At 45.4% G+C, this 24,909-nt stretch overlaps 1 protein-coding gene across 6 annotated transcripts in view; it reads right to left on the reverse strand.

Annotated features, from left to right (window-relative positions):
- DHX30 (DExH-box helicase 30) overlaps nt 1–24,909 on the reverse strand; it is a 42,199-nt gene that overhangs the window by 11,699 nt on the left and 5,591 nt on the right. For 5 of the 6 annotated variants that reach the window (XM_030549751.1, XM_030549754.1, XM_030549752.1 and 2 more), the window contains exons 3-10: nt 11,609–11,739; nt 10,829–10,939; nt 8,229–8,584; nt 7,229–7,352; nt 4,973–5,122; nt 3,792–3,944; nt 1,610–2,431; nt 299–377 (exon numbers count right to left, since the gene is read on the reverse strand). In XM_030549751.1, the coding sequence (XP_030405611.1) occupies nt 299–377; nt 1,610–2,431; nt 3,792–3,944; nt 4,973–5,122; nt 7,229–7,352; nt 8,229–8,584; nt 10,829–10,939; nt 11,609–11,739 (1,926 nt within the window). Of the gene's footprint in view, nt 1–298; nt 378–1,609; nt 2,432–3,791; nt 3,945–4,972; nt 5,123–7,228; nt 7,353–8,228; nt 8,585–10,828; nt 10,940–11,608; nt 11,740–20,395; nt 20,595–24,909 lie in introns of those variants that run through there. The other variant, XM_030549749.1, reaches the window with a different exon arrangement.

A 24,909-nucleotide genomic window follows, 5' to 3' on the forward strand; every position in this document is an offset into this window, starting at 1 on the left:
TACAAAGGAGTTGATGGCACATCCACACAGGAGCTTTCAGGCATCGCTGACCTCAAGTTTGTGGCTGTTTCACCACCAGGACCCAGAAGACAGTGCTCTCAGCCAGCGCATTACAAGGATCAAGGGCTGGTTTTGCCAATACCTTCAGTGCCCGTAGAGAAAGATAGGATGCCAGCCCCCTGCAGGAGCCAGCCCTATTTTATGGGTCTGATCTGCTTTGGCAAAGGGTCCAGGCTCCACCTGCTCTTTCCCCATCTTCCAAAACCGCAGGCAAGGGAGAAAGTAAAGCAGCACCTACCTGGGTCTCCATGGGCATCGATCTGGAGCACAAGGTCAGTGATCAGCTCAAGGTCGAGGACACATTCATCATCTGATTGCTGAGAAACACAGGAGGACATGTAAATACTGAGGTAGCGGCAGTGACCCAGTGGGCTGGGGAGAGGGGTGGCTACATACCCTGCAGCATCCCCCTAAGATGGCAAACACCTTTAAAAAGAGACATGGGCTAGCAGTCTGATCACAGCACTATGAGCCAATAACTGCAGGAGCTTGAATTTAGGCTCAGACTCATTCTGGTCACAACCTCTGCTGTAAAGTGCGGATACCACCTCCCTTCCCCAGTCTGTGAGTGTCTGCAGGGATCTGTAAATATCAGCATTATGTACTATATGGTCACCATCAGCTCAGTTAAATCACGGCTTTTAGTGGGGGCAGGAGGGTGCCATGTGAGAATGGGACATCAGTGAATCCATTGGGCAGCACAAGCCAGCAGCTTTTCTTTTCATTTCTTTGCAAGTGAGAAAGAGAGTGCACCCAAGGAGTGGGGCAGGCATCTGGAGTGGTAAAGATCTCTTAAGAGGATAACAGAACGAGAGAGAGAGAGTGTGTGTGTGATTGTGTGTCAGAGAGGGAGAGAGACTGGACCCTATTGTGATTGGACACACCCCAGAAGCCAACAAATATTATGAAGAATCTATACATAAGGAAGTGTTCCAGGGGGAAAGAGTTTGGGAAAATAGGCCCAAGCTGCAGCATGTATCCAAGGACAGAACTAGGGAAAGGAGAATTCAGCCATGTAGGTAATCTACAGTTGTTTAATGAGCTGTCAGCTAACTGGTTTGCAGTCTGGACACTCCACAAACATTTGTGTTCACTACTAGAGGCCAGAGTAAACCATAACCAGGTGTGCCCTGCTTCAAATGTCTCTGGAGTATCCCAACTTACATGTATACTGACATGGGCTAACTCGAATTGGCTGGCGGCCCATTTCCTCTATCTCAAAGCATTCAAGTGCAAGCAAACCCATAGGGAGTTTGCATTTCATTACAAAGGAGCCACTGCCAAGGAGTTTAGAGCCAAGTCTGAGATCTGATTCAGATTTTAGATGAAGGTCATAAATGGGATCTAACCAAACCTAATGGGAACCTCAGGAAGTCTTGGCTGGAATTAAAACTTTGCCAATAGCTGACAACCCAAATCCAGCAGCACTAGGCTACTGCAGATGCAGCAGGATGGAACTGGCCCCAGCCCAAATCTCTTTTCACCGCTAGCCATCTCTGGGGTTAGTGTCACAGACAGGGAAACAAATCAGAGTATGCTGCAGGCTCACCTTCACCTCGTAGTGCCGGTGTCTGTGCCGGCCCAGCTTGGCCAGGATCTCTTCCAGGTAATATTCCTTCACGGGGTACATGAACCCTGGCACCTTGACCACAGGGCAGTCCCCAAAGTACTGCGAGAAGCGCTGGTTGTCCCCTGTGGCACTCATCAGGACCAGGCGCAGGTCGGGGTTGAGCTTCTGGATGCCCTTCAGCAGGATAAGCAGGAAGTCGGTGTTGACGTCCCGCTCGTGGACCTCGTCCACAATCACGTGGCTGACCCCCTCCAGGCTGGGGTTCCCCTGCAGCTTTCGCAGGAGGATGCCCACCGTGCAGAAGAGCAGGGCTCCTCCCCTGGCAGGTGGTTTGCTCTCCAGCCGCACCTGGTAACCCACGTTCTTCCTCATGTTGGGACCCAGCTCCTGCGCAACCCGCTGGGCGACCGAGATGGCGCTGATCCTCCTCGGCTGGGTGATCACCACATTGCAGCGGGCACCGCGCCCTTCCAGGATGTAACGCTCCAGCAGCAGCTGAGGGATACGGGTGGTTTTCCCACAGCCAGTGTCTCCTGCTATTACCACCACAGGATTCTGCTCAATGGCCGACAAGATGGTGTCCTTGTGAGGATCCACAGGCAGCTGGTGGCTCTCCAGCCACGATGAACCCCTCCTCTTCCAAAGGGCCAGGAGGTTCTGGCTAAGGCACACCTCCTCCCCCTCCGACATGGGCGTGTACGTCTTCCCTGTGATGGCATCACTGATAGCACCAGACTCCTTACTCAGGTTCATCATGTCGTCAGCAATCTGAGGCCTGGATTCCCTCGAGTCCACCGGGAACTGAGGGAGGAGGAGAAAATTGGCACAGACAGATGCTTAATTTTGAAGCAGTTCCTTAGAACACAGAATGCCAGGAGGGTATGTTGCGGGGTCAGAGCTGGGGACCAGCAGGCAGGATGCTGGCTTTGGCACTGACCGCATGGCCAGGAGCAAGTTGCAACTTACGTCCTTTGGGCAATTCAGCCTCTGAATTCTCATTTTGTAAAGACTCAGCTCAGAACATAACCTCAAGCCATCCCCTTTGCTTGGCACACCTCAGCTAGCCCTCTACGTTTGCCTCAGTTCAAACCTCGTCTGGAGCACTCAGTCCTTTCAACAAAGACTTTAGAGACCTGATAACTGACCCTCCATGCGGTGCCCAAGACAGAACAGAGAAACCGCAGCATCATGTAGTGGTGACCCAGCCTGCCTTCCACCCCCATACAATCAATGTTAGAAATAGGGTAAGCGCCCCAGGGCAGGGGCCAGGCCTTACATGAGCAGTGCTTTAGGTGCTGTAAAATAAACCTATCCCCTCGGGAAGTCAGGCCAGCTAACTTTAGACCCCTAGAGTCCATGGGAACCCAGCTGCTGTTCAGTCATACACAGCTACACGACAGCTTGACAAGAAATTAATCTCGGATCCCATGGAAAGCACAAAGGGATTTTAGGGAGCAGAAGGCAGTTCCTCAGGTCAGGACATGCCTATTCAGGTTGAAAGGACTACAGGCATTTTAGAGCCGAGTCAGGATCTCAGGACTCAGTCTTACCCAAACAAGGGTGCTTCCCAGAAACAGGCTGGGACACTAACGCTGTACTGACTGCAGAGTACCACCATCTACTGGACAGCCACCCGCCATCTCTGCACACACCAGAGACCAGCCTCTATCCTAGTGGAAGGAGGCACAACTCCCACTGTTTTCAGCATCCCAGCCTGGTTCTGAGTTGAGAATTGAGACTTCCTGGTAATGCGCCTTGTGTAACCAGCACCTACTGCTCTAGTACCCTTACAAAAGTTGTGCCCAACATTGAATGCATTCAGTGCCATGAGAGAAAAATCCCCATGGGCCATCTACAAATACTCGCAGCTGCTCATCGTAAGCCAAGTAAATGAAGCAGAGATCACTGTATAGTTTGTTAAGCCCGCCTGTGCTAAGACAGCAGTCACTACCCTGAGTGATTTGTGAACAAGCCAGTCCCACACCTGAGATCCCTGGCTTGGGATTACCAAAGCAGCCCTCCCAGTACACAGCTGACAAAAGCCAGCACACTGAGTTCATACGCTATCGTATGATACCTGTGGCTCGGTTGGTTCAGGGACAGGGAACCTAGCTGCCCCCTTTGCCCAGAGGTGGCCCTACGACAGGTGAATAAGTCTTACGTGGTTCAGGTAGTTCTCGATCTTACGCAGGGTGGCCTCAGGGACTTTGATGTGGCAGGGTCTCCTCTGATTCTCGCCCAGCTCCCTGAGGGACGTCATGTTGTACATGGCATGGCTCAGTGGATTATTGTTCTTATCCACTAAGCCAAGGCTCTGGAAAGGAGGGAGACAAACGGGGACAGTAAACATGAAACAGTGTCTAGGGAGTGGGAAGGGAACACAGCACAGATGAGAATTAAGTCAGCATTTTCAGAGCCAGACTAGCTTTGACTGCAAGAGCCACTCTCTTCATCTAGCTTAGTGTCTCCCTGCCTAGCCACTGCGAGCGCCTTCCCCAAAGGAAGGTGGTGAGCAAGGAAGGGCAAGTCTCCCTACCCAGGAAGGTCCCAACCCCAACAATTCCTGCCTTCACCAGGGCAGGAGACTGAGACCCAGGGGAACCCTGCAGGATCTTCCCTACTGTGAAACACATGCACTGGAGCCCAGCGCTGCCCCTGCCACCAACACTGCCAATGGGGAAATTCGCCAGGGAAGATTCAGATCAGAGGAATGGCATAGGCAGTAATTTCCAGTAGGACTCACTTACAAGAGGTATTAATCCTCTTACTGGCACTTCCACAAACTTCAGTAGGTGGCTGACCCAGAACAGTCTTTCCTGCCTGCCCTCTCCCCACTGATTTTGGAGCCAGGTAATTTCCCATGACAGAGAGCTAGGAGAACAGAGTGGTCAGATTGACCCGACTGAAGGAGCAGGGGGCCAGCCTACCATGTCTGGAGGCAGCTCAGCAGCTGAAAAGACAGACCCACCACTCGCAGGTTGATCCTTACACATCACTTTGCTGATGGGCAAAAACCCCCACCAGCGCCATGGAGATTCACGATCTGTTTCCCAACTCCATTGCTGTGCCCCTGCACAGACTCCTAAGGCATTAGCCTAGAGACAAGGACAATTATATGACCCATGGAGTCAACTCTAGGTGGCAGCAGGGGACCCAGACTGAGACACAGAAACAGCAGCAGCCTTAGGTCTCGGAGGCTCAGCCTGCCCCCTCCCCCCCACCTCTGAATAGGACAGTTCTGGTACGAACAGTGTCTGTTCACAGCAGGCTGGATAGTGCCTGCATGGAAAGGATGCTGTGGTAGGAGCCACATCAAGATTTGCTACCAGACACGTCACTCACCTTCAACTTCTGGCAAGCCAGTGCTGCTGCTTTGTTCTCGGCCTCAACCTTGCGGCGGCCCTTGGCGGCGAAGGTCATCGGGCAGGGCCAGCGCAGAGTGAGCTTGCAGATCTTAGTCTTGGTGCCCACGGTACGGAACTGCATGAATTCCTGAAAGAGAGACAGGCAGCTTGTGAGGGAAGAGGAAGGCAACTGAAAGGCTGGTTTATTCAGAGGGAGCCTCTGAAAAGTTTACTAGGCTATATTACCTAAACAGCAGGGCATTTTTACCTGTAAGATTTTAATGCAGTACCTTCTGGAATAGAATCATAGAAAAGTAGGGCTCCAAGGGACCTCAAAAGATCGTCTAGCCCAGGTCCTGCCTCAGCACAGGGAACAAGTAAACCTAAAGCATCCTTGACAGGCATTTGTCCAATCTGTTCTTAAAAACCTCCAGTGATGGGGATTCCACAGCCTGCCCTGAAAGCCTATTCCAGAGTGTAACTATCCTTACAGTGAGAAATTTTTCCTAATATCCAGCCTAAACCTTCCTTGATGCAGATTATGCCCATTACTTCTTGTCCTACCTTCCATGGACACGGAGAACAATTGATCACCATCCTCTTTATATCAGCCCTTAACATGTGTGAAATCTTATCTGGTCCTCCCTCAGTCATCTTTACTCAAGACTAAACATGCCCAGGTTTTTTAACCTTTTCTCAAGGGTCAGGTTTTCTACCTCATTTTTGTTGCTCTCAACTGGACTCTCCCCAATTTGTCCACGTCATTCCTGAAGTGTGGCACCCAGAACTGTACACAGTACTCCAGCTGAGGCCTCATCAGTACCAAGTAGAGTGGCAAATTACTTCCCATGTCTTACATACGACACGACTTTAATACACCCCAGAATTATATTAGCCTTTTTCACAACTACATCACATTAATGGCTCATATTCAATTTGTGATCCACTATAATCCACAGATCCTTTTCAGCAGTACTATCACCAAGCCACTTATTGCCCAGTTTGTGTTTTTTTGCATCTGATTTTTCCTTCCTAAATGAAGTACTTTGCACTTAGAGAGACAAGGTGGGTGAGATTATATCTTTCACTAGACAAACTTCTGTTGGAGAGAGACAAGCTTCCTAATATCCTGGGACCAACTCACCTACAATTATACTACATACATACTTTGCACTTGTCTTTATTGAACTTCATCTTATTGATTTCAGACCAATTCTCCAATTTGTCAAAGTCGTTTTGAATTCTAATCCTGTCCTCCAAAGTGCATGCACCCCTCCCAGCTTCATGTCATCTACAAATTTTATAAGCACATTCTCTCTCCATTATCCACGTCATTAATTAAAATATTGAGTGGTACTAGACCCAGGAAAGAACCATGTGGGTCCCCAGCAGATATGTCCTCTGAGTTTGATAGCAAACCACTGAGCACAGTCATTCAATCAGTTATCCACTCACCTTACAATAATTTCATATAGACATTTCCTTAGATTGCTTATGAGAATGTCATGCGAGACTGTGTGAAAAACCTTCCTAAAATCAAGGTATTTCACGTGCACTGCTTTCCCCCATACACTAAGCCAGTAGTTTACATAGCAGCATCCGTGTAGTCAGAGGTGACCTGTACTAAATCCCTTCCCCTGAGAGCTCACATCCTAAAGGCTTGGTCGGTACAAAGATAAGATAGAAACAGGCTGCTGTGTGGAGCACTTCACGGAAGGAGGGAGTTAGGTGAAAGATACAAGGGGCAAAGCCTTGTCAAATTTTTTTCAGTGTGTGCAGTGCACAACAAAGTCTGAAAAGAAGGCGGGTGAAGCGCTCAGAGGAAGGAGAAGAAACCAGAGATGTAGGCAGGAGCAGAGTTCTGGACAAATCTGACCACCAATGAACATTACAGAATTCTCAGAACAAAGGATATGGCTCTGGCTGGCTGCACAAATCACGGGGGCTTGCAGCACAATTCAGCCCAGCAAGAACACAAACCCACATATAACAACAGCTTCTCGTTTGAGTAACAACGCTCCCACTGCTTCTCCCAAGGGACTTTTCCCCAAGTCTCACTGTCAATAAGGTTTTCCTGTTCTTCAGCCTAATTTCAGCCCATCACTATCTAGCCAACCCTTGGAGAACCGCAAAGAATTCTTCTCTTTCCCTGAAATCTACACCCTTTCAACTGCTGCAGCTCATCCTTCCCAGCCGCTGAAAGGCAGATTCCCAACAAGAGAAGATGGGAGAAGCCATTGCAACAGCAACTCACCTTGACTGTGGAGGAAGAGGTTGCAATCTGAATCACCTGGGCCAGAAGGTTTTTGGGTAGAGGGAACTGGGTCAGAGCCCTGATGGCATTGTTGTCATCTGTCATTTCAACAGAGGCTCCTCCCCTGCGAGACGAAAAGTAAAACAGTTCAGTTAGGTTTAAAAAACAAACCTCTCTCTTCTCCCTAATTCTATTTGTGCTCAAACCCTTCCCCCTCCAGCTCCTTTGCCATAGCCTAAAGTCGAGTAATTAAAGAATACAATGTGAGTACTGGAGATTACTGAGTTAATTAACAATGGAGGGTTTGCAGCCAACTGGGTAGAGAGTACCACTACACTGCATTACAGAACTCAGAATAAAGACAATCCCTCTAGCCAATGGAACCTCCAAGTCAGAATTCTAGCTTTTACTGAAAGTAACCGCCATCCCAAATATTTACAGTTGCAATGAAAACTGGAATACAGGAATGGCTTTTACTACTTCTTTAGGAGACAAAGTCAATTTCAAAGTATTTCCCCTCTTGCCCCAAAGTATTTCCCTTTAAAAAAAAATTGAAATACAGGTCCTGACTTGTCTTTCTCCTGGAGGACACTGGCAAGGTTTAAAAAGACTGCCAAATTTAAGTGAGGCTTTTGGAGATGACAAACTCTGCAGGCCAGGAGAACTGCTCCCCACCAGATCTCTGAGGCTGGCAGTGAGTAAGCTGGGGCAATTGCCTGTCAGAAGAGCAGGAGTCCAGAAAAGAAACTCAAGCCCTCTAGTGCTGATCTAGGTATGAAAGCAGGCAGACCCACCATGGAATGGCACAGCATGCGTGGCATCCTCATGGAGCCTGGCACAAGAGCTTTATGTTCACACTCTGCTGAAGTCCTCTGTGTGCTCATTATGTTGTGGGCAGTGAGGGGTCAACTTTGAGGTCTACGGGGATATATCAGCCAGTGCACCGACCATGTTCTCACTACTCCCCTGCTTTAGTGAGCTTGTCAGAACATGATTTTACCTCATGTCTCTAGCTGGGGTCCGAGCTTCGTTCTGTGCCATAGATAGGTAATCAGTAACATCAATTGTGTCTTCTTCCAGCTCCCCTTCCTCCAATTCTCCTTCCTCTAGCTCCCCTTCCTCCAGCTCCTCTCTTCTTATTGCTTTAGGCATCCTGCCTTGCTCCATGGACTGGATGGAGTCATCTGGTTCCACCCGTCTCCAACAAGTCGACAAGTCAGCTAGAGATGGTCCAGACTTGGAACGCCATCTGCTTTCGGGGCACCACCTGTCCTCTGGGCAGCCAAGCTGGTCAGCAAGGATTCGGTACTTTGCAGCATCAAACAGCTCATTCCTGGGCCCTAACAACCCCCAGCCCTGAATGGAAGAGTCAAACACTGTTAGACAGCTGTAGGAAGCTAGCAGCACTCGGCAACTTCTAAAGTAGAGTGGGACCATGCTCGATTCAAAGGGAGACATGCAGAGATGAATCCCTTGTGTCCAGGAGAGTGAAAGGAAGCTGAAAAGGGACTTGCATACCCTAAAAAAGAGTATTTCTCCTGTACCTATTTATAGTCACTCCTTAAAAGGGAAATCTGTTTCTTGCCGACTTCTCTTTTGATCACATATAGTGGCTTGGTATCAAGCCGTTGCTTACAAAGGCTGGGCCAGTGCATGCTGGTTTGTTGAACAGCAGACACTATCTGTTTGGTGTTTTAAAACACTGAATCTCCCCCACAACAGAACGCAGACTACACTAACTTTTCTAGACTCCTCTTTTCTCTCCCAGAATAGACAATATTGATTCACATAGTAAAAACTTCACATTTACTTCAACGAACAAAAAATATTTGGGATATCCCAGCAAATGCACCACTGGGGTTCTTGTGAGGGAAAATATTAATTTTCCATGTCCTCCTCTTTCACGGAAGTAAGACGTTTACCTTTGAGTGACAGATGCTGGTGTTTCTGAGTTCTGTAACCTACAGGGACTTCAAAACTTGTCTGCGCCTGAAACTACAAAGAGCTCCCAACTGCTGTTTGAGTAATTACTAATTGCAAGATGTACTAGATGTATTAATTGCAAGATTATTAATTGCCAATGTACTGACAACAGGTGCAGGGACACCCATGACAACACACACTTTGCTTTTCTTTACTGTGACATTTCAAAGAGCTTTGGCAACATTCATTCATTTAGATTCAGAACACCCCTATTAGACAGGATAGTATTATTTTGTACTGTGGTAGAGCCTTGAGATCCAAATCCCTGATTTGGGGCCCCACCTATTACATACACATATAACAAAGACAGTTCCTGGCCCTAAGCAGATAGTACCATCTGTTTACTTGGATGGCAAACTATTTATTCTGGATAGCACTGGAATCACCACCTTTAGATAAAGTTGCCCAATGCTTCCGACTATAAAACCCTTTTCAGTTGTGTAAAGCTCTGCTAAACTAACCATTCAGGCTGAAATTTTCTATGGGCTGAACTGCATGCATTGGGCTGAACTGTTTTGAAAAATTTCAGCAAAAATGGTTCATCTGCTTCTGAAAACACAGTTGAGGTAAAATATATCTCCCCCCCTCCCCATGATAAAAAAATTACCACCATTTGATTGAGAAGCTTTAGCTTTTCATAGGTTCTATGCTTTCCATACTGCACAGTAAAGTAGGTCTAGGGCTGCACACTGAACAATAATGATAAGACAAAACATTCCATCACTACTCATTCAATGAGCACCGTCCATCCTGTGCACTGAATGAGGCAGGGATCCTGAGGAAAAAGAATCCGTGATCACGTAATTAAAGACTGCGTCATAATGCATATGCATAAAGGGGCAAAATTAATGTTGCATAGGCAAGCTTAATTCTGTCATTTCCTAACCTTTGAGTGGCTGGCTTTGCAACTATATTGCTCTTTTAATTTTTGGAAGCAATTAGATTTAAATTCTAGGGGGAAGCTGCAGCGACCCCTGTATATAGGTTGCTTAATAGAACATAGGTCAGTATTGTCCCCATTTTACAGACAAGGAAACAAAGGAACAGAGAGGTGATGCAACTTGCTCAAGCACAGCAAAATCAACTGCAGGGCTGGGACTGCACCTAGAACCCTGCCTTCCAAGGTGGTTCTCCAGCCACTAGACCGTGCTCCCTCCCTCCCAAACAGCTCCCAATAGAACTCTATATTGTTCGACAGCGAGGCAGGGGAGAGCTTCTCAGGGAAGAACACACAGGGATAGCATTAGGTGCACCCATCTCTCCCAAGAGCGAAGCTTTGGCTGGAGATTGAGGACAACAAAGGACATAATAGAGAAGAACCTCAAGGTTGTTAATGAGCTCAGACAGTCTACTTGCTTGGCCATGGGAGCAAGTGGGCATGCAAGCTCAGCCATATCCAGCCACTGCCAGCCATCAGCGGCGCTGCCTCTGTTCCTGACTAGAAGACAAAACAACTGAGAAAACGGAGGAGGAAAGGGCTTTAAATAAGCCAGAGGTCAAACAGCCATTAAGGTAGGCCAGCAAGTTCAGAGGCCTCTTCCTGACTCTTGGCAGGGATGTTGAGGGGGTGAATGGGGTGGGGAGGGGGAGAAGAGGAGGAGAGGAACAGCAGCTCACCTTGAAGAGCTGGCATGCAGCAGCTGCAGCCTGCCTCTCAGCATCAATCTTTTTGGTCCCATAGCCTTCCACTTCCACATTCTTAGGCCATTTTATGTGCAGAGTGACTTTCTGAAAAGAAAAGAAGAGCAGTGAAGTGAGAGAGAGTGCAGAATCCAAGCCCTCTCCTCCGAGTGCTTGGGTGACCTCTCTGAATGCCAGGCAAGAGAAAGGTTTAATAAATATCACTAAGCTTGGGTGACCTCTCTGAATGCTAGGCAAGAGAAAGGTTTAATAAATATCACTAAGCAGAACTTATTTTCAGCTAGTACTTTTCAGTAGAGGATCTCAAAGGGCTTTTTATTTAGCCTCTTTTTACAGATGTCACAGCTGAAGCCCGGGAAACGAAATGACCTGCCCACAATCACATAGTAGGTCAGTGACAAAACTAAGATTAGAACTCAGGTCTGACTCCTAGCACGCTGCCCTAAGCACATGCTGCCTCCCTGCTGAAAGAAGCCAACTACAGCAAACTAGTTCTGTCAAATAATCATCCTTCCACAAACAGGGTGGGTTAGAGATGGAGACTGGGTTTTCACATGCATATTAAATGTGCTGAGATGAAGAACCAGACAGAGGAGGAGTATATTTGAAACACATACTACTGTGCAATAAACCATTTAGAATTGCAATAGTGCTTCAGACGTGTATATTAAAAATCACAACTCTGAGTATTCCTGGCCCTCTGCCACCTACACATACAAGCACTCCTCCACAGCCAGAGGTTAATAATGGAATTACCTTTTTTCTTGGTCCGTTAGTGTGGATATACACCAGTTTGTCTCTTGCATGAGAGATCCCCAGGGCTCTTCCAATCACACTGTTGAGCAAGTTTTTTGGCTGTGGAAATTCTTTCAACAAGTCTCTGGAATCTGAAAGAGCAATGGAAAAAGTGAATGCCATTTTAATACTTGTATAGTCCTGTTTAAAGGAGCTAAAGCATGTTATAAGCTCTTATCTCACTGAAGTGCTGCAAGGTCTAATATTATCCCTGTTTTTCAGATGGGGAACTGGAGGGAGAAAGTGCTTTGTCCATGCTCTTGCAACATGTCGGTGGAACAGAATCCAGAAACCCTGAAGTCCCCTGGGCTCTCAAAACTGCAGGACACTCCATTACCAACACACCAATAGCTATTCTGGTCTGGATTTCAGGAGAAGTCAGGCAGCTATGTTTACTTATTCCACTTCAAAAAAACCTGAAAACATTCTATTCAGATTTCCTCATGGTTAGAACTTTTGGGTTCGTGACTCAAGGGCACATGAAGGCCAATCTAGAAACACTTTATGTTGTACAAACAAGTTTTCTAAGCTTTGAGATGAATGAAAACATTTTCACGATTAAAAAAAATATCTAATTGAAATCCATTTCTTTGGATGCAAACATTCCTTGAAGTGTTCAGAACCTAAACAGTGTGGTACTGGGCTAGCCCCTGAAACTAGAAAATGAAACAAAATAAGTATAACTAATTGTTTTAATTGACTTGAGACAAATGCAACCCCCCCTACCCTCCCCAACTCAAAAACACTCCAACCGAACACCAATTGTAAAATGGCAAAAAGGTTATTGAGCAATAACTGCATTTGAACAAATTGTTAGTGAAAACCCAAATACTTAGGAATCACATACCTTGCCACTGCTAAGTCAATGGCCTCTAGAAAGCAGTGCCTTGAAGAAATGCATTGTGGGATCTGGATACATGGTGGGAGGTTATTTAAGGAGCTGTGGCTCCCTAACTCCACCACAGCTGCTGTCCACTTAATTTAAGTGTAGCAGCAGGACTCAAAAAAGAGGGAAAGGGAAGTGGGGATCTATATTGAATCTGCTCAGAGAACCAGTTACTGGTATGGGACCTCTCCTTGCAGTCTGTCATCACACCCTCCACTTTTGCGAGATTAACTTGCACGGACAGCAACTAAGAAGGTGGGTCTGAGGAGAACTGGTTAAAGATTGCAGAGCTGCTTACTCAAGCTGAGCATATGTCCCAGCTGCTACGATGAGTAATGTGTCATATGTTCATGCAGCACACCTGTAGCCGTTCAGCAGATTTCACTAACAGAAACATTCCCCAGTTACTCTAGAGGCCCCTTAATGAAACTTTGCACATCACCTTTAAGGCATAGGCCTCATTCATGGCAGGTTTACAACTCTCCAGAAAAATTTGCTGAATTTCCCCTGGTCAGTCAGATTTCATCAATACATTACAATCCTGGTTGCTAAAAGTCAGGGATTTCAGGTAATGAGAGAAAGAATCAGCTGTTCAGCTACCAACACAAAGCCTAGGAGACATGGGAACAAGAAGTGATCTGTTCTAGTCAGAGCTATTAATCTCACTCACACTCTGTGCTGTTTAGTTTTGCTAAGAGATCTTGGTAGCAGAGATATTGAGGGAAGACACATGGGAACACTTGACTCCAAGCCAAGAGGACAGCATCCGTCAAGAAACTGATTCGCTGCTATCTCTGGAATATAGATAAAGGCTTTTTCCTTTCATGCTGAAATATTTATTGAAGGAGATGCCTCTGAAGTGCCCAGACAGTATCATTTGCAGACATATCTGAACATTGTTCACCGCAGAAAAGACTGTCTCCTGGATCTTCTGGGAGATCACTGACAGACTGTACGTTGTACTGTGGCAGATATACTATCCTTAACCAACTCTGCAGGGCTTTCGCGTTGAGCCTGGCAAATAGTATCATACAGGTATAAGATGCCACAAAAACTATATTACACGGAAAGGTTTTTGGAGACCACCGACCTCCCATATTCTGGATCCTGTCCTCTGGCAAATAGAAAGATGCTGATCTAGAGTCCAAAACAATCCCTGTGACCCCCTATAAATTTTCTAGGTTTATCCTGCAGCCCAGAGACAGGAAATGTGCCCTCGCTGTCTACAGAGTCAATAGGATTCTTCTAGAGCTGTGCTTTCAGAATCCACGCAAGGAGAGACTTGGATTCCTCTATGTTTTACATGGGCTACCACTTCTGCCAGGAACTTATCTGGTCAAGGCCCCTGGAATCATAGAGAACTACATACAGAGTACTCCGTGTGTAAAACTCGTATTTATTTATTTTGGGGTGGGGGGGGAATTGGGCAGGGAAAAAAAAAAGAGAGAGAAAGAAAATGGTCTCAATCTAAAAGGACACATAGAAAAACAAACTGTTGAGCAATAGTCAACATGGTTTCTGTAAAGGGAAATCGTATCTTACTAATCTATTAGAGTTCTTTGAAGGGGTCAACAAACATGTGGACAAGGGGGATCCAGTGGACATAGTATACTTAGATTTCCAAAGCCTTTGACAAGGTCCCTCACCAAAGGCTGTTACATAAATTAAGCTGTCATGGGATAAAAGGGAAGGTCCTTTCATGGATTGAGAACTGGTTAAAAGACAGGGAACAAAGGGTAGGAATTAATGGTAAATTCTCAGAATGAAGAGGGGTAACTAGTGGTGTTCCCCAAGGGTCAGTCCTAGGACCAATCCTATTCAATTTATTCATAAATGATTTGGAGAAAGGGGTAAAAAGTGAGGTGGCAAAGTTTGCAGATGATACTAAACGGCTCAAGATACTTAAGACCAAAGCAGACTTTGAAGAACTTCAGAAAGATCTCACAAAACTAAGTGATTGGGCAACAAAATGGCAAATTAAATTTTATGTGGATAAATGTAAAGTAATGCACACTGGAAAAAATAACCTCAACTATACATACAATATGATGGGGGCTAATTTAGCTACGAGGAGTCAGGAAAAAGATCTTGGAGTCATCGTGGACAGTTCTCTGAAGATGTCCACGCAGTGTGCAGAGGCAGTTAAAAAAGCAAACAGGATGTTAGGAATCATTAAAAAGGGGATAGAGAATAAGACTGAGAATATATTATTGACCTTATATAAATCCATGGTATGCCCACATCTCAAATACTGTGTACAGATGTGGTCTCCTCACCTCAAAAAAAGATGTACTGTCACTAGAAAAGGTTCAGAAAAGGGCAACTAAAATGATTAGGGGTTTGGAGAGGGTCCCATATGAGGAAAGATTAAAGAGGCTAGGACTCTTCAACTTGGAAAAGAGGAGACTAAGGGGGAATATGATAGAGGTGTATAAAATCATGAGTGATGTGGAGAAAGTGGATAAGGAAAAGTTATTGACTTATTCCCATAATACAAGAACTAGGGTCACCAAATGAAATTAATAGGCAGCAGGTTTAAAACAAATAAAAGTAAGGTCTTCTTCACACAGCGCACAGTCAACTTGTGGGACTCCTTACCTGAGGAGGTTGCGAAGGCCAGGACTATAACAGCGTTTAAAAGAGAACTGGATAAATTCATGGTGGTTAAATCCATTAATGGCTATTAGCCAGGATGGGTAAGACATGGTGTCCCTAGCCTCTGTTTGTCAGAGGATGGAGATGGATGGCAGGAGAGAGATCACTTGATCATTGCCTGTTAGGTTCACTCCCTTTGGGGCACCTGGTATTGGCCACTGTCGGTAGACAGATACTGGGCTAGATGGACCTTTGGTCTGACCCAGTACAGCCGTTCTTATGTTATGATGCCTCAAACCAATCTTGTATCATTAGGGAAGGGATAATGAAAGCTAACATCACTGTCTGATATACTTGTTCAATTTTGTTAGCTATAATTTGCAATGATGCCTTTTCTTAGGAAAAACTAATGTGAATAAACCCCTCTCCCTGATATTTCTAAAAGAAACCCCTCTCTCACTTCAAGCAGGGAGACGGCTACTTCACTCGCTACAGTCCCATGACACGGTTCCATGAAGAGAGGGGAGGGTTAGTAGCTGGCATGGGGGGTAACCTTTTCTTACAATCCTCTAACACTAATATAGTCTGTCTACAGTAATCCCGTTCTTAGGGGAAAAGGAAAAACAATTCACAATCACTCCCACTAAACCCACTTTATAGATGAGGAGGAGGAGGAGGAGTTACATGGACTGCCATCAACAAGAGCATGTATTTTTGGTCTCTGATTGCCTCTGCTTTGAGAAACAGGGCTGCTTCTGAGGAAATCTGTGATAAGGAGCAGACAAAGGATGGGGAGGACCTTGTCACACGTATCTATGAAGAACAGACGTGTTTATATAATGACACCAAGGATTTTGAGATGGATCTGTAGTGAACTTCAGTATTTAATCCATCTGGGAGCAAAGGAGAATGGTTCCTCCAAATTGCAAAATCCTCCATTTCAGCTTGTAGATCAAGATCTGAATTGCCAGCTGAGCAACAATGTATGCGTCATAGCTACTGACATTGTCACAGAATGTGCAGCACCCAAGGAGTCACCCCAATAATCATCTTACATCCTCAGCTCCAGAACTGAAATGGCCTAATCCCATGTGGAGAAGACATGCATCACCAGAAGTATTTGAAGATGCAAACCTGAATTCCCAAGTTGCAGTGAGTGTAGTTTCCTCCCTGGCAGACTGAATTTCTTGGCACCTTCATCCAAAAGCAGAATGACTTATCTCTCCGAGACTTCTTATCTTGTCCTTCCACCACAATCAGACTTTTCCAGTGTTGGGCCCAGTCTGTAGCCTTAGTGAGATCTACCAAGGTGCATGGTTCCTCCAGGAGCCAGCGGACCAACAGATGTCCCACGATTTGTGTTTTGATGCAGTCATATGTCTGGGTTGTTGGAACAGCCCCACTTCTGCATATTGACTTTTGACTTGCCAACTCTTGTTCAGAGGTGATTTAAACATTTGCAGGTCGACCAATCTTTCTCCATGCCTCCAGGAAGGCATTCAGCAACATCACTGTACATTTTGACATCCTCATCAAGGATGTCAAGCCATGTGCACCACATTTCCAGTCATGTACCCATCAGTGAGTGATTTTAAAGTAGTTCTGTAGCAGTTAGGAAGCTTTTCTGTGATTGTAGCTAGCTAACTGCTGCAGTGGGACACGTAGCACATGTCATCTACCACTACTGTCTCTGTGACTGTCAAGACTACAGGCCCTGATTGCAGATGGGCTAAAAAGGTAGTAAAAACCCGGTTGAGAGAGTTGGTACCTGAAATCCCCAAAATGGATGAAATGGACGCTGGTTTTAGTCTTTAGTCCCTAGCAGGCCATATCTGTAGAAAGAGAGACAGTCTTACCTTCTTGGACAGTAGACAAGTCAAGGTGGGTTGTACACTCAGCACTGGCCTAACTCTATAAGACAGTGAGAATATTACTACTGACATCAGTGGGAGCAGAGTAAGGCCAACATCCAGCGCTTTTGAAAATCCCCATCCATAGCACCTAAGCAAATCAGCCCGAGAAAATCCAGGAAATGCCAAAAATTGTTAAATGGAGAGACTGAATGGCCTACATTCTTATGTGAGGAATAAAAAAAGACTGTTAGGTTGATCTTGACTGTTCGGTTGATCTTGACTGTTCATACCTTCCTCCATAGCCTCTTCCTCAGAAAGAGGCTGGAAATGAGCAAGAGATATGCAGGAAAACCAAGCTCCATAAAAATTAATGGAGAATGCCCCTGAAGCATCAGACATGTGCAAGGATGAAAAGCTTGTGGCCCTCCAACACCCACTCATGTAGATAATTATAGTAGGACCTTTCTTGCTACAAGACTACACACCAGAGTTCTCAGGCTGGACTCCATTACAAATATTTATAATACAGCATCACGCAATAGGGTAGGTACAATGCAAATAAAAGACTGTGCAATCCCTGCCCTACGGTGCTTAAAATCTAAGTATGACAACAATAACCCTCAGAACTAGGGTAGATCATCTCAAATTGGAGAACCACAAATGACAACTAGTGAGGCAAATCTGTGCAGCTGCAGACAGGAAGGAAAAGAGTCCTTATTGGCGCAAACCAAAATTCATATGGATTTCAGTAACAGACTCAGAAAACACCTCAGATCAGAGATGCATTTTCAATATCTGTAGTGGTTTCACCAGACGTCAGTGCCAAGGTACCTGGATAAATTGAGCTTGAAGACACCAACCTGACTTTGGAAGGCTTGGGACCTGCCTCCATAAGAAATACCTCAAAATGACTTTCATGCTCCCTATGGGCTCAAGTAATAGTCACAGAGATGGAGCTGAGGCTTTCAGGGAGCCCTTAAAGACACCTTACGTGTTGAATGAGGCAGACCTTTTATTCCTTCAGTGAGCATCCTGAAACAACTTCAACCACTGGAGAACTCAACAGAAGGCAAGGAGGAAGAAGAAACTCCAGCAAACTGCCCCAGCTTTGTCTGAATCACTGTTATCACTATCAAAGTCGGCCTGTAACACCCAAGCAGCATTCTGATTGGCTGGTTGGGCTTTTTGACGTCACAAAGTGGGCCAGCTCCCAACAGTGTACAGCCAAGAACTCACTGGAACACAAAAAGACTGCAGTACCTATTATGTTAAATGGGCATTGGGGAAAAATTAAGGGAAGCACAAAGACAGGGGATGGATGAAGAAGGTGGCAGTTGTTTTGAGGGAAATGGGGTGCTAAAGGAGAAAAAATGAATTAAAAATGTTTCCTCTCCCAGTGTGTCAAACTGCCCTTTCAGAAGCAGTTTGGGGTGGAGTGGGATTGTTTCAGTTCTAACATTTTCACTAGAAAACAGGTTAAATTGGTAGCTGTTCAACAGGCCACTTTGTATGTAAGCACTGAAAGCTGTTAGGTCATAAACTGCTTCCAAAAGGATAGTGGGGCTTTTGAGGGGAAAGGGACGTAAATGACCAATTAGAGGCAAAGAAGGATTAAAATAAAATGAAAATATTTTAGATAGAGGTATTTATATAATTTTCCTACTATTTTTCTTATCCTTTTAGTAGGAACTAATTTCCATAGTAGAAGCTCACAGAAATAAATCCAACCAAAATACACACTATATTTTAAAAAAACAATGTACACAAACCATCATATGACAGCAATAAGCCTTCCAACACACTTCTTGGGTAGATGAAGGGTCTCAGCCTTTGGCATTATACCTCACAAAGCATATGTGCACTAGTAGCTTAATACCTGTAGTAAGCCTGTCATGGCTTATTACTGTATTTGCAAACATCCTTGAAAGACACACAACCTTTTTAAAAGGGTATGCGAGATTTTAACCAGATAATTGAAAGGTGCAAAAACTTTTTTAAAATGTGTGAGGTTTTAAGTGCACAATTAAGCCAGCCCTGAATGGGATAAAGACATTAAGAGGGAAACAAACTGTAACTCAAGTAAGTGTCTGCTACACACTGAAGGATGATATGCAGAGAGGAATCCCCAGCAGGCTCTAACAAACAGTTTCCCATATGTAATTTATGGAAGTTGTTACATATAGGAATGTACGGTAAACAAGAATTTTTAACATCCAGCTTATCCTTCACATTTCATTTGGTTTGGCCAGAGACATTAGCTGGTCAAAGGTGCCAGCCTGCCAGCTCAGACAGAAGTCTGCTGTCCACAAAACAAGGACAGCATGGGCAGTGGCAGAGAAATCTACCTGTCCACACTGTCCTAGCTCTCCACACAGATAGGAGAGGATGTTTCCTCTCCACAGCGTGTTCAGTTGATACCCCCTCAGCAGATATCAAAGACAGGACCATTTATTAGGGCATTTTCATGTCACATAGGCTAACCCAGAAGGCTGAGAGATACAAAGGCTTTCAGTCATGGCCAGTCTGGACTAGATTCAAACAAGTGACCTCGAGATAAAAGGATTTGGAACTTTTCACCACTCTCCTGAGCATCCAAGCCACCCTATTTGTAAATCAGAGGCAGAGAACAGAATGAATGTTCATAATACTGAGAGATTCACATTCAGGAAGCCCAGAGCCATTATAATTTTTATTAAAGACAGGCCTCAGGAACCACCACCACCACCCCAACATGCAGTGCTCCAGAGTTATCCAAGTAGCCAGGCCCAGGCCTCTTTATCAGAACCTGCAGTTTCACATCTGTGTTAGTGGCCACACTGGGAGAAGAGATGGGGTCCTAGAAAGCACCGCCATCCACCACTTTACCTGCGGAAGCAGCAGTAGGAGAGGGCCGGGCCAGGGCAGGAGGGCCCCCTCACCCGCTTATCTCCCTTGCTCGCGATTCCAGCCAGGAATCCCTGCCCTGCAGGGTCACTCCAGGCCGCACGAGTCTCTCTGCAGTGATCACACCGAGCACCAGCTCCTCCCTGCACTTGTTTGCCAGCCAGCCAGCGGACCCCGAGACCCACAGGTCGCAGAGGGCGGCCTGTCCCGTCCTCCCCATCCCTTCCCGGCAGAGGTGTGAGCTTCCTCGGCCGGGCCGGGCTGCGCCGCGCAGTGCGGGGCCCGTTGCCCGGGCCTACCCGCCCTCAAGTTAGAAAGACGCCGGCCGGCCGGCGAGGTCAGGGAGGCGGGATGTGCTGCGCTCGAACACGGCCCCACGCTGCGGAGAGGGGACCTCGCTCCTCCATTTCCAGGGGGGGGGGGCAGAATCTGCCCCTCACTCTATGGAGGAAGCGGGGCCGCTGCCTTTGTCGCCCTCCCACCCCCGCCTCCGGGGACGCTCCGCCGGCCCATGCGGAGTCTGCAGCTCACCCTTCACCATGGCGCCGGCTTCTCCCGCTCCGGGCTCCTCTTCCGCTCCGGGCTCGGGCTCGCTCAGGGGGCCGCCCGCGCACAGGCTCCGCGTGGCGCCGCCCGCTTCCACCAGCCCCGCCCGGCGGTAGCGGCTGCAGCGCCGCGGCCCGGAAACGCCACTCACCAGCGCCAGCAGGAGCCGCCTGGGCGCCGCCATCTTGCAAGACCGCCCACTACCGGCTTGAGGCCGGGCGGCGACAACGACGGGGCGCCGCCTGCGCAAGGAGGAACCACCTGAACGCAGCGGCCCCTAGCGAAGAGACCGGAGCATTGCAGACAAGGAGGCGCTTGAGCACAGGAGCTGCGGGGAGCGGTCCTGCCTGCACGCCCTTGCCCTATAGCGAGCAGCGTCCCCACGTGCTCCGACCAGGCCTCCCTCTTTCGCTCCTCCAGGCTCCGCCGCCCGTTTTATAGGAACTCACCCATCCACATTCAACGGTGATTCTGTGGCCGTCTTGCAATTGATACTGTCCGCTCGTCCCCTACCCACCCCCCATTGGCAAGCTGCACTGAAAAGGCAGAGAAGTAAATAGGGCTAGAAAGCAAGGGATCCCTCTCCCTGCTACAGGGGTCCTCTCCACGTCAAAGTTGAGGGAAAGGCAGAATGGGGGAAGGGTGCACTGGTCCTGCCCATACCTGTTCTGAGGTTAAACAAAGAACTTCAAGCTCCAGGCCAGCTATGCCAGTAATTTAAATAGTAGGACCTTCCCCCAACCCCCATCCCTTTTTGTTTTTAAAGCATAGTCATATTTACATCCGACATTGTATAAATATCATTTTTATACATTTTTAGCCTGCTGCTCCCCCTTGAGTGCCCCTAGATAGCAAATCTACTCTTTTGTATTAGCTCTGGATCAACCAGAAGCAACATAAGAGAAATTAAGCCTATTTACACATGTACAGATATTATAGCTTTGAGGTAAGGACCCCAAAGCACTTTCTGAATACTATCTGAGCCTCACAACAACCCTTAAAGGTAGGTTAGCATTACACAATTTTTACTAATGAGGAAACTGACCCACAGAGATGTTTATGATTCACTTGCTCAAACCAGAACAAGATAGTGCAGTGCTGCGAATGGTACCCAGATATCCCAACTTCTACTCCCCTGCTCTTTTAAATATGTTAAAGGGACACCACCAACTAAAAAAAATAAAATCACTTCTGATTTTTTTAAGAACTATTACAAATTTGAAGAGTAGAAGACAAAAATGCATTTGCCAACACCTTGTGTATATTTTCACCGTTTCGCCAACATAGCTGAGTCATATTCTCTCAGTTTTTTTCAGATTTTTCACATAGTAATGACACTACATATAAAAAACACCAAACAAACAAAAAAGCAAGCAAGCAAACAGGAAGATCTGACTTCAAGAACTACATCAATCAGCAGGGAAAGTTCAGGAGCAGCTTTAGTACCTGAAAGTAATTTTTCAAAAAGATACATACTGACCATACTTCAAGTTTGCAGCGTCTCAGTTGCAATCAAACTTCATTATTTTACTAATTTTTTAGATACTAACATTTGAGACTTAAAAAATACTTATTTATATTGTTCACTGTTTGCATTTTTCTCACCTTGAAAAAACTTAAATTTCGTCAGTTTTAACAATTAAATGTTTTGAGCATAAAGTTCTTAATACTGTAACATATGGATGTTAACTACCCTACCACTGCAGGGATGCTTTAATCCTCCCACCCCTCATCAGAATTCTTTTTTAAAATGGTCAAAATATTTATATACACCTTAACTTTTATGAAGCCTATTTATAACGTATGCACTTTGGGCTACAATTAAATTGAGAGTGCCTCTTTACAATAGTGAGATCTATTTATGTTAATTTAAATGTCATTTATTAATCAGTAAATGCTTTGCTTGTAAACCAAGATTCTACATTGGTTAAAATGTGTAAAAAATCATTAAGAGGAATAAGGCTTTCAACAAATATCAGGAGAGGGAAAAAAACCTAATATCAGGAGGGAGATAAAATAAAAAATTTAACTTTTACATTTTTCACGCAGGGGGCAGATTTTTAAAAGATGTCTAAACAGTTAAGTTAGGAAAACCCCATATAAAAGACTTAACAAAGAACAGATAAAGGTCTACTTGGAAGATCTGAAAACATGCTAAATCACTTGTCTCAAAGGATGTGCATCTTAGGGTACTAAGCAAATTAGCTACCTTACTGTACCAATGACAAATATTTCTGAAAAATCAGGCAACCAGAGAGGCACTGGAAAAAATGCAGTACAGAAGTTCAAAAAAGAAATTTGAAATGATTCTGGGAGTTTATTGTCCCATAAGTCTATTCCCAATATAAAAATTAAACAAATATTGAGAAAAGTAGGACTAGAGGATGACAACCATAATCAATACATGGCATTGGTTCCTACAGAACAAATCTTGCCAGACAAGCTGCCCAAATTAAGGAAATTCGGTAGATGCAAATGATCTGATACTAAACCCCATGAACTCTATCTTGAAAAATTATTTCAAATTGGTTTAGATAGAACTCGTTAATTGGAAGTAAAACTTCTGGGGGAAATAAAAAGTGTGTGTGTAGAGGGGATTAATGTTAAATGCCAATGTATCCAGTTTATTTATGTATTTAACATCTTCACTGTGACCTTGAAGGGGTAAGATGTCCATTAAAGCAGGGGTTCCCAACCTTTTTCTTTCTGAGCCCCCTTCCTCCCCCCAACATGCTATAAAAACTACACAGCCCACCTGCACCACAATAACTGATTTTCTGCATAAAAATGCCAGGGCTGGGGTTAGGGGGTAGCAATTGCCTGGAGCCACCACAAAGCTATAATGCTCAGGCTTCAGCCTGGGTGGCAGGGCTCAGGCTTCAACTCCACAGGGCAAGGCTTTGGCCTTCCGTCCTGGGCTCCAGCGAGTCTAATGCTGGCCCTGCTTGGTGGCCTCCCTGAAACCTGCATGCAGCCCCCCCGCCAGGGGGCCTCAGACCTCTGGTTGAGAACCACTGCATTAAGGAAAATCACAGATTATTCTAAGTTGTTTTCAGTTATGCATACCAGTGAATGCAGAAATAAAGAGATGAGAACCGTCAGTGGAGAATACAACAATGGAAAAACCTAGCTGTACATCTTGGGGAAGACTATGGAAAACACATTCAATGGGAGGAAGAAACAGTGATGCAGAAAAAAAGAAAAGGGTGATAGCATTCAGCAAATTAGATATAAGTAATAGGGCTAGTGGTTTGTCACGGTAAATTAGACAATAAGTTAAAGTCTGGTCACAGAAAAAAGGCAAGAATCAATTTATGGAAAAAACGCCAGAAGTCACAGATTACATTAGTTCAATCAAAATATCCTTTATTTTGCAATGAAAAGCATTTAACAGCATTTAACTAATAGTTTAATACCACTAGCCCACTGCTTGCCAGTTCAGACTCACAGCAGCGAGCCGCGGCTGACCCTTCTTCTCCCCTACATGAGCCTTGCAAAAGGGATGGTGGCAGCAGCAGCAGCATTGTACAGAAGCTTCTTATCCAGCTATGCTAGCTTCAAGACTTTCCTAAAAAAACTAGTAGTGTCACAGAATCCATGAAGTCCATACCCTCAGTCCAGCCATGACAAACCACTAGCCCTCATGAGTTGCTGCTCTCCTTCAGCCTCCCATCCTGCCCAGATTTTTACTTGGCATCTTAAGTTTTTCCACTGAAATACAAATGCCAAATATCATTATTTTTTAAAATTATAGGATCCAAGACTTCTGATGACCTAATTTTTTAGCCTGACATTGAAACAAGAATGGCTAATGAAATGTTATGCCACCAAAGCAGTGAATCAGAGGCATTACTTCCCAGAGCAGGGAGGTAATAGACCCTTGCTGTACATCTCTAGTGCAGCCAGTCCAGGAATACTGGATTCAGTTCTGAGCAGCTTATTTTAAGATTGAGTTACTGAAGGACATTCAGAAAAAGCAACAAAAATGACCAGTGCCTGGAGGAACTGACTTATGATGGAAGACTAAAAAGAACTAAATAAAGAGCTTGGCTGAGTGATGACAAAAAGGGACATGATAAATTGATGTTTTGAATTATGTAAACACCAAGGAGAGAGACTTATTGAACTAGTACAAAGGGAAACAACTAATAGGAGGAGGATGAAATTAAAAGGGAAACTTCAAAACTAATTAGAACTAAACTCAATGAAGAACTAAGTAATGCACTTTAGGGAACAATCCTGTATTGTCAGGGAGATGGACTGGATGACATAGTAGTTCTTTTCCATCTCCAGCTTCTGTATTCCCCTGAAATGACTCTCTTACTGTACTACTTAACATAAGCACAGATACTTGTGACATTAACACTTGTTCAGATAGCTGCCCTAGCTGAAAAGTGATTTACACTGCTGCATAAGTACTAGATATCAAACAATTATGGTCTGGAAACATTTACACTTTTACAAATAGGGACAAATTCTACCCTTAGATGTGAGGCTCC

This window comes from Gopherus evgoodei, chromosome 2 (genome assembly GCF_007399415.2).
Source record: "Gopherus evgoodei ecotype Sinaloan lineage chromosome 2, rGopEvg1_v1.p, whole genome shotgun sequence".
NCBI classification, from domain to species: Eukaryota; Metazoa; Chordata; order Testudines; family Testudinidae; genus Gopherus; species Gopherus evgoodei.